At 40.2% G+C, this 15,473-nt stretch overlaps 1 protein-coding gene across 2 annotated transcripts; it reads left to right on the top strand.

Moving 5' to 3' along the window:
* The first annotated feature begins 4,942 nt into the window (after positions 1 to 4,942).
* LOC139580881 (GTP cyclohydrolase 1-like) lies at positions 4,943 to 15,075 on the top strand. 2 transcript variants are annotated; one of them, XM_071410002.1, is made up of 6 exons: positions 4,943 to 5,373; positions 10,253 to 10,362; positions 10,721 to 10,776; positions 11,743 to 11,774; positions 11,913 to 11,997; positions 12,129 to 15,075. In XM_071410002.1, exons 1-6 carry the CDS (start codon positions 5,076 to 5,078, stop codon positions 12,256 to 12,258), a joined length of 711 nt encoding a protein of 236 aa, XP_071266103.1. In that variant the 5' UTR covers positions 4,943 to 5,075; the 3' UTR covers positions 12,259 to 15,075. The 2 variants fall into 2 exon arrangements, with proteins under 2 accessions (XP_071266103.1, XP_071266102.1); XM_071410001.1 differs by having other exon boundaries at positions 4,954 to 5,373; positions 11,743 to 11,813; positions 12,129 to 12,401.
* The last annotated feature ends 398 nt before the right edge of the window (positions 15,076 to 15,473 follow it).

The raw sequence follows: 15,473 nt of genomic DNA, 5'->3' as shown, positions 1-15,473 counted from the left end.
CAATTGTTACAAACAAGTAAGTGAAGGATACAATTATGCTTCAAATGAAAACCAAGATGACTGCATTGGGCTACATTGGTCTATCAAATTATTTTATTTTTTTACATGCGCTGAATACAACTGGTGTAGAATTTATCATGCAGAGTCATTGTAACACGAGGACACTAGGAATAAAATGAAATACACAAAAATAGAGCTATATACTGTACAGGGAGTACCAGTACCAGATCAATGTGTAGAGGTACAAGGTATTTGAGGTAGATATGTAAATGAAGGCAGGGTAAAGTGACTATGCTTCAGTATAGATAATAATAAGAGTACGAATAAAGAACAGTGTAGCAGCAACAAATTATGAGTGTAAAAATGTGTGTGTAATGTGTATGTGTGTTTGTTGTTGGTATCAGTGTCCGTGTTATGTGTGTGCGCATGTGTATGGGTTTTGTGTGGGAGTGTCAATGTAGTGTGTGTGTGAGTGTGTATATGGTGTGGAAATATTGTTTAGTGAGTGTGCGTATGGTCAGTGCAAGATAGAGTCAGTGCAGATAGTTTGGGTACCACTAATTGATTATTTAGCAGACTGGCTTTTTAGCAGTCTTATGGCTTGGGGGTAGAAGCTGTCTCGGAGCCTGTTGGTCCATGAGCCGATGCTCCGGTACCGTTTGCAGGACAGTAGCAGAGTGAACAGTCTATGGCTTGGGTGGCTGGAGTGTTTGACAATTTTTCGGGCCTTCAGCTGACATCGCCTGATATAGAGGTCTTGGATGGCAGGGAGCTCAGCCCCAGTGATGTACTGGGCTGTCTGTACCACCCTCTGTAGCGCTTTGCGGTCAACGGCAATGCATTTGCCATACCAAGCGGTGATGAAGCCAGTCAAGATATAGATAGATGCAGTTGTGGGTTAACAGGGAGTACAGGAGGGGACTAAGCACACACCCCTGAGGGGCCCCCGTGTTGAGGGTCAGCGTGGTGGAGGTATTGTTGCCTACCCTCACCACCTGGGGCTGGCCCGTCAGAAAGTACAGAATCCAGTTGCAGAGGGAGGGGTTCAGTCCCAGGGTCCCTAGCTTGGCGATGAGCTTGGAGGGGACTATGTTGTTGAAAGCTGAGCTGTAGTCTATGAGTAGCATTCTCATAGAGTTATTTCCCCTCTTGTCCAGGTGGGAGAGGGCAGTGTGAAGTGCAATTAAGATTGTGTCATCTGTGGATCTGTTGGGGTGGTATGCGATTTGGAGTGGGTCTAGGGTGTCTGGGATGATATAGGCTTTTTCAATCATATTGAAATCAATTTCATGTTCAATGAATTGAGTTCTATTTTGGAAATAGGATACTGTCTGTAATTTTTGTCTCAATGTGTTTCATGATGTGTGACAACGTGCGCAATAATAGGACCAATCTGTGATTTAGTGCATTATTATTATTGGGTAATCACAATAAGCCCCCTCAATAGCCTATTTGCAGCCATAGGTGGAAATATGTTGCTAGGATCTAAACCATCATTAGTATTGTGGACGAATTCTAATGTTAAGGTAAGATTTGAATGGAGAAAGCTGATCCGAGAGCAGTGCTGCTTTTCTTTCGATACTATCAGTATCGACACATGGTCTAACAACGCACTTAGCCAACCTTCTTCTCACTATGTGCTTGTTTGGGAAACACTTTTAAAAAGTTGGTTCGTAAATAGCGACGCACCTGGTACGATCATCGTAATGCTTAAGTTAGTTACAAGGCAAGTGGGAAACGAGGCTCTGGACATTTCTGGTGATGGCTGGCTCTATTTTCACAGTTCTCTATTCTTCTTTTTTACTGAAGGTCTCTATATGTCTTGTGTTCTACTTGGTGTGTGTGATACCTATTTACGGGTGAGAAATGACAGATCTCTTAATGTTGCCAGGGCGACCAATGCCATGGCAACACAGATGATATCAGATGTGTGTGTTTCAACCACCTACGTCTCTGCTGGCTGCAACGCCCTCTTTTATTCTCTCTCTTGCTCTCTCTCTCCCCCATATTGCCGCAGGGTATTGGGGATCACTCATCTCTGTTACAGACAGACAGACAGACACACACACACATTGACCAGACCTTTTCAAACCGTTTCTATTTCAAACCTTTTCACACAGTGTGCACAACACTTCATTCACTTTCACTCACAGCTAAGTGGTAAGGGGATTCTGAAGGTGTACACCCTGATAAAGGCAGATAACAAGCTGAAACATGTTTTTAAAAATAGAATTTCTACCCAAATAAATAAATAAAGGCATTTTAAATCAATTCGTTCATCCTTTTGTTGTTCCTCCAGAGTGCCTTGAAGGGAAAAGGCCCACAACAAAATGTTCTACATTTGTTTTACTAAGTGGTGGCCATTATCCCCTTTGTTTTTCTGAATTATTTTTAAGTCAATGTTAAAGAACAGTGTGATTGTGCAAGGTCGTCATGCAGATATATATATATTTTTAAATGGGCACAGGAACATTGTGGTCTAAGCCTGCATTGGATACTATCACTGTAATAAGCAAGCATTGCTTTATCAATTTTCTAGAACATTGTGTCTATTTCCATAGATAAAAAATAATTTTGTGTCTTTTTATTGCTGAGGGGAAATACAGGCGAACAGCAATTTGTTCCTAGAAAGATCTCAATTGCATACTTCTCGCGCCCCCAGGGGTACGCCCAATGCAGTCGGGGTCTGCAAAATAAAAATGTGATTCACCTTTCTTTTTTTTTTTACAGTCCATTTATATTTTCTAACTGGGCTATACATTTGGGTGATTTTTTTGTCACCTGAGTAGCCTCGTTTCACTTCCAAAATCTAATTAATCTATCTCCTGTTCAGCGAAATAACAACACAATGTTAAATACAGGTAGCCTAGTCAAATAATTAACATCCAATCCCATTAAGCGTTACTCTCTCGTGGGAATTCCCCTAACGGTCCGTATGTAGCCAAACGTAGCTGGTGCTCATGTTGGTATCTGTACTGATGGCGCAAAAGCCATGACAGGGAGACATAGTGGAGTGGTAACGTGCATGCAAGCAGTTGCTCCCGACGCCACTTGGGTACACTGCAGCATCCACCGAGAGACTCTTGCTGCCAAGGGAATGTCTGACAGCTTGAAAGACGTTTTGAACACTACAGTGAAAATGGTGAACTTTGTTAAAGCAAGGCCCCTGAACTCTCGTGTATTTTCTGCACTATGCAATGATATGGGCAGCGACCATGTAATGCTTTCACAACATTCAGAAGAAGTAAGCTGTTTATCAAGTGGCAAAATATTGACACCTTTTTTGAATTGAGAGATGAGCTTAAAGTATTCTTTACTGACGATAATTTTCACTTGTCTGATGCTGGCATGATGGTGAGTTTCTCACATGACTGGCCTATCTGGGTGATTTTATTTCTTGCCTGAATGATCTGAATCTAGGATCACATCTCCGCAACTATATTTTATGATTAAGAAGTTGGAGCTCCTCTCTGTCTGCATTAACAAGGACAACACACAGGTCTTTCCATCATCGTATAATTTTTTGGTGTGCAAATGAACTCAATCTTACGGACAATGTCAAATGTTATATAGCAAAGCACCTGAGTGAGTTGGGTGCACAATTACGCAGGTACTTTTCCCGAAATGGATGACACAAACAACTGGATTCCTTATCCCTTTCATGCCTTGCCTCCAGTCCACTTACCAATATCTGAACAAGCGGATCTGTGAAAATTGAATTTAGTCAGAAACCACTGCCAGATTTCTGGATTGGGCTGCGCTCAGAGTATCCTGCCTTGGCAAATCTTGCTGTTAAGACACTGATGCCCTTTGCAACCACGTGTGGAATTTTTTTTAAAGACTGAGACTCTCCAATACAACCTAACATTGCAGAGTTATGTGCATCCTTTCAAGCACACCCTTCTCATTAACCTGTGGTGAATTATTCACAATTTTCGATGAATAAATAAGGTTTTATATGTAAGATGGTGAAATAAAGAGCAAAATTATTGATTATTATTATATTATTATTTATGCCCTAGTCCTATCAGAGCTCTTTGTCACTTCCCACGAGCCGGGTTGTGAATGTCCATTGCCCCAGGTAATCAAGTCAAACCAATTATATTTTGTATAGATAATTATAAATAAGTTGTGATGCGCAACTACTATACACACACACACAAAATAATGGTTATATATAGTGTCAAATAAGGGTTATTTGGCTTGTAACCATAGCAGATCCCTTTTTGGTAATATAACTTTTTTTTTTACAACCTTGCTGTTAATAGATCGCAAAGTGTAATACAACTGAGCTAACGTTTGGAAATGACAAGTTCACTTTCTCATCCATAGCCTAAAAACGCATATCAAGTGCGCTGTTAGGCTCACATCTGAAGACTAGGGGGCATTTAGGACGTCTTCTATTGTGGATCGCTAAAATATCCTAATGATCACAATTCCTCAAATCAAATATTATGGCGACACTATCTATACCAACGATTGTTTGGTATGGCCTATAAACAACAACAAAAAAATTAAGAATTACATGGGGCAGTTTGGAAAAAACGAATCCCATCCGAATCGTCATCTGGAATAACAGACATTCTGGGATAATATAGTTACATAACCAACGTTCTGTACTAATAATAGTTCCTTGCGAATATGGGCTTATTATCTATAATCGATAATGACCGATGATCAAGTCATGACAATCCTTTTTTAATTCAATCAAATATTACAAACAATCAAACATTCAGTTAAAGAATTGATGACAACATAACAGACAATCAAGCTTTTCTCGTCGTGACAATTCATACTAACTAATTAGCCCCTTGGAGCACAGGATGGCGTCACCCGATGTTTTTCATTAGCGTGACGAAACCGGGAGCGAGGTTTGGTTTGGCACCGTGCGCACGAGGCTGCTGCAGGTCTGGTATATAAACGGAGCGCAGGCCAGGGCCATGGACAATCTGCTGCTGGTGACTGCTTGGCGGACAACAAAACGACAACTAGCGTTTAAATCAGCAACTTCTTGAGTTATAAAGGCTGTATATTATTTCTCCCTCTGTCAGATCGAATACCAAAAACCAGCGGCGATGAACAGCCACTTTACCGGGACCGGGAAGCAGCTGGTGACAGATTTCTACTATAATAACGGTTTCAGTGAGCTGAGCCTCGAGACCAAGAAGACCACGGTACAACAGCGGAAACAGCATGAGGCGTCCGGTAAAGATGCTGAGGACGAGTCCCGGTTACCGGCACTCGAAGCAGCGTACAGCAGCATCTTGCGGGGGCTCGGGGAGGACACGGACCGGCAGGGGCTCCTGAGGACGCCTCTAAGAGCCGCCAAGGCAATGCAGTTCCTTACCAAGGGATACCACGAGGACGTGTACGGTAAGACCCGGTGGGGACTCGGTATTTGGTCGATTAATAGTTGGGGGGAAATATGCTAAAAGAAAAGGGCACATCGAACTTGAATATCAGTACCCTGTTTTTTGCCATCCATTTCAAAAGCCTATGCAAAAGCATGTTTTTGATGCAGAAACAAAATAATAATACATTTATCAAAGATGAGCAGCAGGAGAGTGCCAAACGTAGGCTAGAGAGAGAATAGAGAGCTAGGAACACATTCCTTCCGACACTGTAAATTGTAAAATAAAAAAACATTTGTTGAAACCAAATATATGATTCGTGGCCAACTGTTATTTGATTATTAACAAATCTATAGTTCAGCTGCCTATTTCTTTAAACACTCAATTTACTTTTCCCCTTTGGTTAAACCTAATAAATACAAACTTTTGTATTTATATATATATATATATATATATATATATATATATATATATATATACAGTTGAAGTCGGAAGTTTACATACACTTACGTTGGAGTCATTAAAACTAGTTTTTCAACCACTCCACACATTTCTTGTTAACAAACTATAGTTTTGGCAAGTCGGTTAGGACATCTACTTTGTGCGTGTCACAATACATTTGTCCAACAATTGTTTACAGACAGATTATTTCACATACAATTCCAGTGGGTCAGAAGTTTACATACACTAAGTTGACTGTGCCTTTAAACAGCTTGGAAAATTCCCGAAAATTATGTCATTGCTTCAGAAGCTTCTGATAGGCTAATTGACATCATTTGAGTCAATTGGAGGTGTACCTGTGGAGGTATTTCAAGGCCTACCTTCAAACTCCGTGCCTCTTTGCTTGACATCATGGGAAAATCAAAAGAAATCAGCCAATACCTCAGAAAAAAAAATGGAAACCTCCACAAGTCTTGTTTATCCTTGGGAGCAACGTTCATCTGTACAAACAATAGTACGCAAGTATAAACACCATGGGACCACGCAGCCGTCTCCTAGAGATGAACGTACTTTGGTGCGAAAAGTGCAAATAAATCCCAGAACAACCGCAAAGGACCATGTGAAGATGCTGGAGGAAACGGGTACAAAAGTATCTATATCCACTGTAAAACGAGTCCTATATCGACATAACCTGAAAGGCAGCTCAGCAAGGAAGAAGCCACTGCTCCAAAACCGCCATAAAAAAAGCCATACTATTGTTTGCAACTGCATTTTGGAGAAATGTCCTATGGTCTGATGAAACTAAAATAAAACTGTTTGGCCATGATGACCATCGTTATGTTTGGAGGGAAAAGGGGGGTGCTTGCAAGCCGAAGAACACCATCCCAACCATGAAGCACGGGGGTGGCAGTATCATGTTGTGGGGGTGCTTTGCTGCAGAAGGGACTGGTGCACTTCACAAAATAGATGGCATCATGAGCAAGGAAAATTATGTTGATATATTGAAGCAACATCTCAAGACATCAGTCAAGAAGTTAAAGCTTGGTCGCAAATGGGTCTTCCAAATGGACAATGACCCCAAACATACTTCCAAAGATGTGGCAAAATGGCTTAAGGACAACAATGTCAAGGTATTGGAGTGGCCGTCACAAAGTCCTGACCTCAATACTTTAGAAAATGTGTGGGCAGAACTGAAAAAGCGTGTGTGAGCAAGCAGGCCTACAAACCTGACTCAGTTACACCAGCTCTGTCAGGAGGAATGGGCTAAAATTCACCCAACTTATTGTGGAAGGCTACCTGAAACGTTTGACCCAAGTTAAACAATTTAAAGGCAATCCTACCAAATACTAATTGAGTGTATGTAAACTTCTGACCCACTGGGATGTGATGAAAGAAATAAAAGCCGAAATAAATCATTCTCTCTACTATTATTCTGACATTTCACATTCTTAAAATAAAGTGGTAATCCTAACTGACCTTAGACAGGGAATGTTTACTAGGCTTGAATGTCAGGAATTGTGAAACTGAGTTTAAATGTATTTGGCTAAGGTGTATGTGAACTTCTGACTTCAACTGTATATACACAACCGTGGGTCTAATCCTGAATGCTGATTGGTTAAAACCACATTCCAGCCTGTGTCTATTCCGCAAGTTAACACACATTGCCTATTTACTCTGACTGAGCAAACCACTGTCTCATCAACCCGCTATAAAAAAACATCTAGAAATGATCTCACATTTCTTTTAGACTAATATTTAGATTTCAACAGCGGAGATTTGTATAAACATTGCTGTCTGTCTTTCCGACATTTGCCACATTGTTTCAATATTCAAATGTGATCTCCAGCATTCCCATAGTAATGAATGTGTCGGGGGGGAGACAGACAGGCAGGCATCGTTTCTCAGCCAGTTGAAATCATGAATCGCCTGGCATCAATTTTATGGATATATATACATAGAAATGTAAATTGAAAAAAGGAAGTGCAGCTAGTTTGCTGTCTTTCCAGCTTCAGTTTGAAGTGATCGTGTTGTTGGCTAGCTCCTCTGAACAACAGTATCCTGATGAGAAAGCACATTTTCTATGCCAGGTGAAATCGTGCCTCATTAGCTCATTGTTATGGACGTTTCCAAATAAATGTCTCTAGAAAATAGCTTGTGCAAATGCAGCTATTCTGGCTGCATTTTTTGACATGACTAAATTAGCCGTAATTGGCTAGCTAGCAAGCAAGGGATAAGAATGCTGCCAGCCAGTATAGTAATGCAATATTTAGAACAAGCAACTGGGTCGTGTCCATGGATACAGAACAAAAAGAATGAACGCAGGGTTCAAACGCATTAAGAAGGAGAGAAATTCCACAAATTCACTTTTAACAAGGCACACCTGTTAATTGAAATGCATTACAGGTGACTACCTCATGAAGCTGGTTGAGAGAATGCCAAGAGTGTGTAAAGCTGTCATCAAGGCAAAGGGCCACTTTGAAGAATCTATAATAGATTTTGATTTGTTTAACAATTATTTTGGTTACTATGTGATTCCATATGTGTTATTTCATAGTTTTGATGTCTTCACTATTATTCTACGATGTAGAAAAGTAAAAATAAAGAAAAACCCTTGAATGAGTAGGCGTGTCCACATTTTGACTGGTACTGTATATATACACACACCAAGAAATGTCAATAGAAAACAGGTAAAACTAAGCGAAATTCAGCTAGTTTGCTGTCTTTCCAGCTTCACTTTGAAGTGATTGTGTGAGTTGTGTGAGCTGTGTTTTTTGGCTACTCTGAACAACAATGTCTGGTCGAGTTAGCACATTTTCTATGCCAGGCGAAATAGCGCATCATTAGCTTATTGTTGTGGATATATCCAAATAAATGTCCCTAGAAAACAGCTTAAACAAACGCAAATGCAGCTACTTTTCTGTAATTTTGGCTGCACTGTTTGACGAGACTAAGTTAGCCATAGTTGGCTGGCTAGCAAGCAAGGGATAAGAACATTGCCAGCCAGTATGGCAATGCAACATTTAGAACGAACGACTAGGTCGCGTCCATAGATGTAGAACAAAAAAAAACAGACAACCGAATCGACAGAACGAACGACTAGCCGGTTTGGGACTATATCTTGTGGAAGGATGTAATAGTATGAATAAATAAAACATTTTTTAAAGTAATTAAAATATGTCAATAATTATTTGAATATGTTGGTAACCCGTTGTATAAAAGTGATAATGCCCTCAAGTCGGTGTTTGGAAGATATATTGATTGGCTGGCCCTGGCCCTCGACAACACCTGTGCCAATATTTCCTCCAAACACCGGTTTCTCGAGCATTATCACTTAAATATACATACAAACCATTTTTTGTATATTGTACCAAGTAGATTTTTCGCTTTGGAATCACCTATACAAATTTATTTAATTGGGTAATAAGCAATTCAACAATTTCCTGTTAATCAAGATATTACCTTAGATTAACACTTTCTTTACATAAGACATTCACATTAACTGGCTACAATATCGTAACCAAATGGTGACCACCTCATTAATGAGCGAGGGCAGTACTTAGGCAGATATCAGTGCTAGTAGTGAACATATAAAGTAGTCAATAAAAAATAAAAAAACATTACCTTGAATGACATTTACTCTCACGGGTGGACTAAAATAACAAACCAAAAGCCAGGCCCACAATAGGCCACGCCTTCAAATCTTCTGATAGGCTGCCATCGCTAGATTGCACCTACCATCATGCAATGCAAATGTGCATGAGGTGTTGAAAGCAATTTAGAAGCTTTCATATCATTAAAAAATCACATTGATCTGTCAAATTCGTTATTTGATTTCTGACAAATTGAATAGAATAGGTTTAATGAACCAAAGCGTAATTTTGGATGGTACCAATCAGAAAAAGCACTTCAGCTGAACGAAAGTGCTATCCGACTTTTTACAGTGTTTATGTTTCTCTCAAATCTTGAACAATATATTTTTGGATCCAAATTACATAATTTAATTGGACTCAACAGCTATATGCCTAATGTGTTATTTATCTCTGGTGTTATCAGGCAGTTGCGTGGGTTAATCGAAACACAACTTTTAGTTATGGGTTAACACGATTACCCCATTTTGCAATTCTCATAAAGACAGATGTTGCTGTTAGCGCTAAAGCCGGTGACTCGTGCTTGTCGGTCCTGGCTGTAGGAGCTCGCCAAGCGTCGTCTTTATCCGCGCGTGGTGTGGTTATATAATCTGACCATTTTTTACAAACACCACTCTAACCTGTAATCTAAGAATGTGGTGTGTGTGTTGGTGTTATGTCATTGATAAGTATTTTCGTTCACTATGATTCTTAGACACCCCTGGTCTAAGTCTTTCCCCACCTCCAACCACCTGTTGGACCAGAGGTTGAACAATACTGATAGACTTTTATAACAATTTGATTAACTTTCTCTCTTTCTCGCTCTCTCTACAGACATCCTGAATGATGCCATATTTGACGAGGACCATGACGAGATAGTGATAGTAAAAGACATTGAAATGTTCTCTCTTTGTGAACACCACCTTGTACCCTTTTTTGGCAGGGTAAGACTGGGGCTCGAAAGACAGAAAGTGGGGTGGGGAGTGGCTGACAGAGAATAGCAGAGCAAAGAATGGTAGAGAGAGAGTGTGTTCTGTTGGAAAGAGAGTATGGGGGGGTTATTGGGTTCTTTGTCCTGGATAGGGAGCAATGGAACACACACTCACATGTGTGCGTACACACACACACACACACACAGTGAGTTGGCTTAGCACACAGTAGCTTTGATGCCAGTCTGGTGTTGTGTGTAGAGTTTACAAACAGTATGAAGATGCTGTATGTGTGTTGAGCAGGTCACATGTGAAACTCTGCTCTGTTTGTTTGAACTCTGACCTGTATTTCTACTCTGTTGCATTGACCCAGGTACATATCGGATACCTGCCAAATAAGAAGGTGGTCGGGCTTAGCAAGCTGGCTAGGTGAGTGTACAGTACAAACACACACACACACACAACTGACACACAGTCCATATGTAGTGTGTGTATTGGAGAAGCTGGTTGGCTCATGACAGGGGCAGGGAATGGTCGGGCTACCCGAGTGTGTGTGTGTGTGTGTGTGTTAGTGCTGGGTAGCTGAGTTCTTCTGTTATTTCAGTTCTTTGACCTGGAGGCTTAGACTGTAAGCCCTACTGCTAATATCCTGTCTCACCCCAGACACATACATACACACACACACACACACACACACACACACACACACACACACACACACACACACACACACACACACACACACACACACACACAGAGAGACAATACCCAGACCTAGCCGCTCCCAGACCATGAGAAAATCCCTCCAGACCAGTGGGAATCATTCTTCTATTATCACAGGCTCTCTCTGTCTCTCCCTTGTCCTCCCTCCCTGTCTCTATTTCTCTCCTCATACTTTATAGGCCTTCAACCCTTTTGTATATTTCACTCCAAACATGCACATTGATCAGATCTTGCCTAACAATTTCAGATAATGTTTTGGCAGACAGTGAATGATTGACAGGTTGATAGAGTGATCGACAGGTTGATAGAATGATTGACAGATTGTGTATCGGGTCATCTCTCTATTTATTAAGACATTAATCATTATCAAACCTGATCACTAATTAGCTATATGTTTGATGGTCTTCTACTGTATTATATTATTGTTCTGTGTGTGTGTGTGTGCGTGCGTCAGTGGAGGCTGGTGGGAGGGGGTATAGGAGAACAAGCTCTGTGTAATGGCTGGAATAGAATAAATGTAAACGGGATCAAACATATGGAAACCACATTTTTTTTCTTTCTCCCAGCCATTACACAGAGCACGTCCTCCTATAGCTCATTCTGCCAGCCTCCACTGGTGCGTGTATGTTCTTGCTGTGAAAGTAACTGTTTGTTTGTTGTGTGTGTCTGTAGGATTGTTGAGATGTACAGTCGGAGGCTCCAAGGTAAGAATGGCAGAGGGCTTACTCAAATATACATACACAGTACGTATACTGTAGTTCAAAGGACATATACGTAAACATACTACCATGAAACATTACTGTAAGAAATATGCAACATTCTGTGCGTGTTCCCCTCCCTAGTCCAGGAGCGTCTGACCAAGCAGATTGCCATGGCGATATCAGAAGCTCTACAGCCAGCCGGTGTGGCTGTGGTTATAGAGGCAGCGTGAGTACTACACACTCTCACCAACTCTGAATGTTTATTAGGTGCTTGAAGTTCCAGACTTATAAATCACATGTTAATCATGAGAGTAAAGCGGGGCATTCTTGTGTTGGCTTGTATATAATGTGTTCCAGGCACATGTGTATGGTGATGCGTGGGGTTCAGAAGATGAACAGTCGAACGGTGACCAGCTGCATGTTGGGGGTGTTCAGAGAAGATCCAAAGACTCGAGAAGAGTTTCTACGACTCACCAAGACTGCTTAGCAACCACCTCGGACCCCTGACCTCTAACCCCTGCCCTGACCCTGTAAAGCACATGTTCTAGGGTAGAGTTCCTAAGACTACTCCACACACCTCACAGAAGCCTTATATAGACACAAGGCAATGCAAGCTCTCAAACCTGTGTGTGTGTGTGTGTGTGTGAATTTCTGTCAGAGTGAGAGGCTATAATTATGGTGCCTTCAGCTCACCTCAGCTAGAAAACCTGACCGTCTTAAAACATGATCTCTACTGTATAGAAAGGTGTATATAAACACTAGTTATAAGCACTAGATATGACTAGTTAAGACTGAGATTTGTGGTGATACTGGGAGCAGGAAAATGCCCTACCTCTTACCTTTTTAAATGCAACTCATGAACCAGGTTTCCATTCAACCTTTTTATGTGAGTAAAGTACATGTCGGATAAAAAAAATGTCACAACAGACCTGATGGAAATAGCAAATTTGTCGGTAAACTTCCCAAATGTCGACTAAACAAAATACGCTAGACAAGGTGGGATCTTTTTGTGGCTGTAAAAATAGTTATGTGAGGAATTGCGGTGGGAAATGCCTTTATGCACAAATATTGATATTATAACCATCTTATCGAAAGTCAATTTGGAGTCACGCAATATGTTGTGTGGTACTCCCACTACAACTCAGGAAATCATGCAGTTTATTAGGCTACAGATAAAATAAGTAATGAAATTCACTCCTTTATATTAAATATCAAGTCTTATTCTTGTGATATGATGATCAGTGCTTGGCTGTCAAGACCAGAGTGGGCACATACCGGATATAACCGATCAGTTTTGTGACAAAAGCATCAGCAGAGTTGAAAATGCAATGGAAACCCATTTAACTTGGTTTTTTTTACTTGTATATTTAACCACAAAAGTTATTTTTATGTGCACTACGTCATCATGCACAGCCTTTTATCCGCAACAAGTCAATTTGATGGAAATACATCTCTGGTGGGAAAATTTGCATATTGTTTATATGCAGATTTTTGAATATTCACATGAAAATCTGTCACCGATTGGGTGGAACCTAGTTACTGTCATCAAGTTGCACTTTTTTAGGACCTCTCTTCTTATTTTACCTACAGAATGTAGAAACGAGACGTTTTCACATATGTATGGTGCTGGAGACTTGTATTTTTTATTTTACTTAACATTGACTTCCTGTCAAAAGAAAGGTTAAGACCGAGATCTCTTTTCCAAATGAGCCCTGTTCAGCACAACAATACACATTAAAATACAATAAACACATTAAACTACACAATTAAATACATGTTATTATACACAAAAAGCAAAACACAATCATAAAAAAGACATTCTTCAGTAAAATGGTTCCGGAACAACCATCTGAAATGCTCTAGAGGTATCAATTCAAAGTTTGAAGTGGATCGTATGTAGATCATTCCACACTTAAGGTGCAAGGAAATTAAAGGCTGATTTATCTAACTCTAAAAGCCAAAGGAATCACCAGAGTTAACCAACCCTGTGATTGGGTTTGATAACCTTTCATTTATAGACATAATGACTGAAGTTGAAAAGTGGTGGAATGTCCCTTTTTAAAGGGACAATCTGCAGTCACTACATACATTTTTGGACTTATAAATTAATTATTTATACTCATTGATTCTTTAGGAACATAACTTATATGCCTAATGAGCTTAATTCAACTGTTACACCCAATCAGAACCCGACATCTATGCTTGTTTTACTCCAATGTTTGTAAATATAAACAAACACTGTATAGCCTCAAAACAACCTCTTAAGGATCGGTCCCTTTTTTTTCAATTTTCGCCTAAAATGACATACCCAAATCTAACTGCCTGTAGCTCAAGCCCTGAAGCAAGGATATGCATATTCTTGGTACCATTTGAAAGAAAACACTTTGAAGTTTGTGGAAATGTGAAAGGAATGTAGGAGAATATAACACATTAGATCTGGTAAAAGATAATACAAAGAAAAAAACCTACAGTTTTTTTTTTTGTACCATCATCTTTGAAATGCAAGCGAAAGGCCATAGTGTAATATTACAGCCCAGGTGCAATTTAGATTTTTTTGGCCAGTAGATGGCAGCAGTGTATGTGCAAAGTTTTAGACTGAGCCAATGAACCATTGATTTCTGTTCAAAATGTTGTGTCAAGATTGCCCAAATGTGCCTAATTTGTTTATTAATAACTTTTCATGTTCAAAACTGTGCACTCTCCTCAAACAATAGCATGGTATTCTTTCACCATAATAGCTACTGTAAATTGGACAGTGCAGTTAGATTACCAAGAATTTAAGCTTTCTGCCAATATCAGATATGTCTATGCCCTTGGAAATGTTCTTGTTACTTACAACCTCATGCTAATCGCAATAGCCTACGTTAGCTCAACCGTCCCACAGGGGACCCACCAATCCTGAAGAACTTTATAATTGTGATATCGTGGATGGTCAGTCCTTGCATACATAGCTCGGTCTATACATTTTAGAGCGGTTTGATTTATCCAGCCCCATCCCTCATCTTTTTACCAAAAGTAATTTTTCCAACAGCAGATTAGCCTGTTAAGACTCCATAATGTTTCATCTGTATGTGGTACAAAGGAAAATATTTGTAACTAACATTTGTATAAAAAAAAATTAAAAAAAATGTATATTTCAGCACTGGTCAGCAAAAGCATCTCTACAGTTTATAAGCCAACACGTGTTCTATATCTATATTTCCTAGTATGTGTCTAACAATGTTTTCCTCTGTCTATGTTGCCATTTGTTTTCATGAATCATCATTATGTCGTGTTCTCTCAATTAAACTAGATCACCACAATGGAGTGGCTCTTTGTTTCTGTGTAATGGGCTGGGTGTGTGTTTGCTGGGGTAGAGCCTGAGGGGAGACGGTGCCTTTAAATGTCAGTGGGCAGCTGCAATGACTCAGCCAACCTCTGTTCTCCTGCCGCGTTCACATGCTAGTCAGAACTCTGACATTTCAGACTTGCTAACTGGTTGTAGTTGTACACGTGCCACGTTCAACCAGTTAGCAAGTCGAACATTTCAGAGTTTCCAAGTTCCGACTAGCACATGAACACGGCATCTAACCTGACCCTGGGTCACACAGGAAGTTACAGCATGCCGTGTCACATCATGATGATGTCAGAGTTTCTAAACCAATCACTGTAGCATGTACAGGTGACCGAGCGACACAGAGAACAGGGTCGTGACTTGTGTTC

The sequence above is a fragment of the Salvelinus alpinus genome, chromosome 7 (genome assembly GCF_045679555.1).
Source record: "Salvelinus alpinus chromosome 7, SLU_Salpinus.1, whole genome shotgun sequence".
NCBI classification, from domain to species: domain Eukaryota; kingdom Metazoa; phylum Chordata; class Actinopteri; order Salmoniformes; family Salmonidae; genus Salvelinus; species Salvelinus alpinus.
The sequence above is the reverse complement of the archived record's forward strand: the minus strand, read 5'-3'. Positions and strand labels throughout refer to the sequence as shown.

What these genes read in the sequence shown, in the direction of transcription:
- LOC139580881 (XM_071410001.1), top strand. Translation starts at nt 5,076, where the DNA reads ATGAACAGCCACTTTACCGGGACCGGGAAGCAGCTGGTGACAGATTTC. An exon ending in TTGTACCCTTTTTTGGCAGG is followed by an intron (nt 10,363 to 10,720) that starts GTAAGACTGGGG and finishes GCATTGACCCAG; the next exon opens with GTACATATCGGATACCTGCC. An exon ending in TACTCAAATATACATACACA is followed by an intron (nt 11,814 to 11,912) that starts GTACGTATACTG and finishes TCCCCTCCCTAG; the next exon opens with TCCAGGAGCGTCTGACCAAG.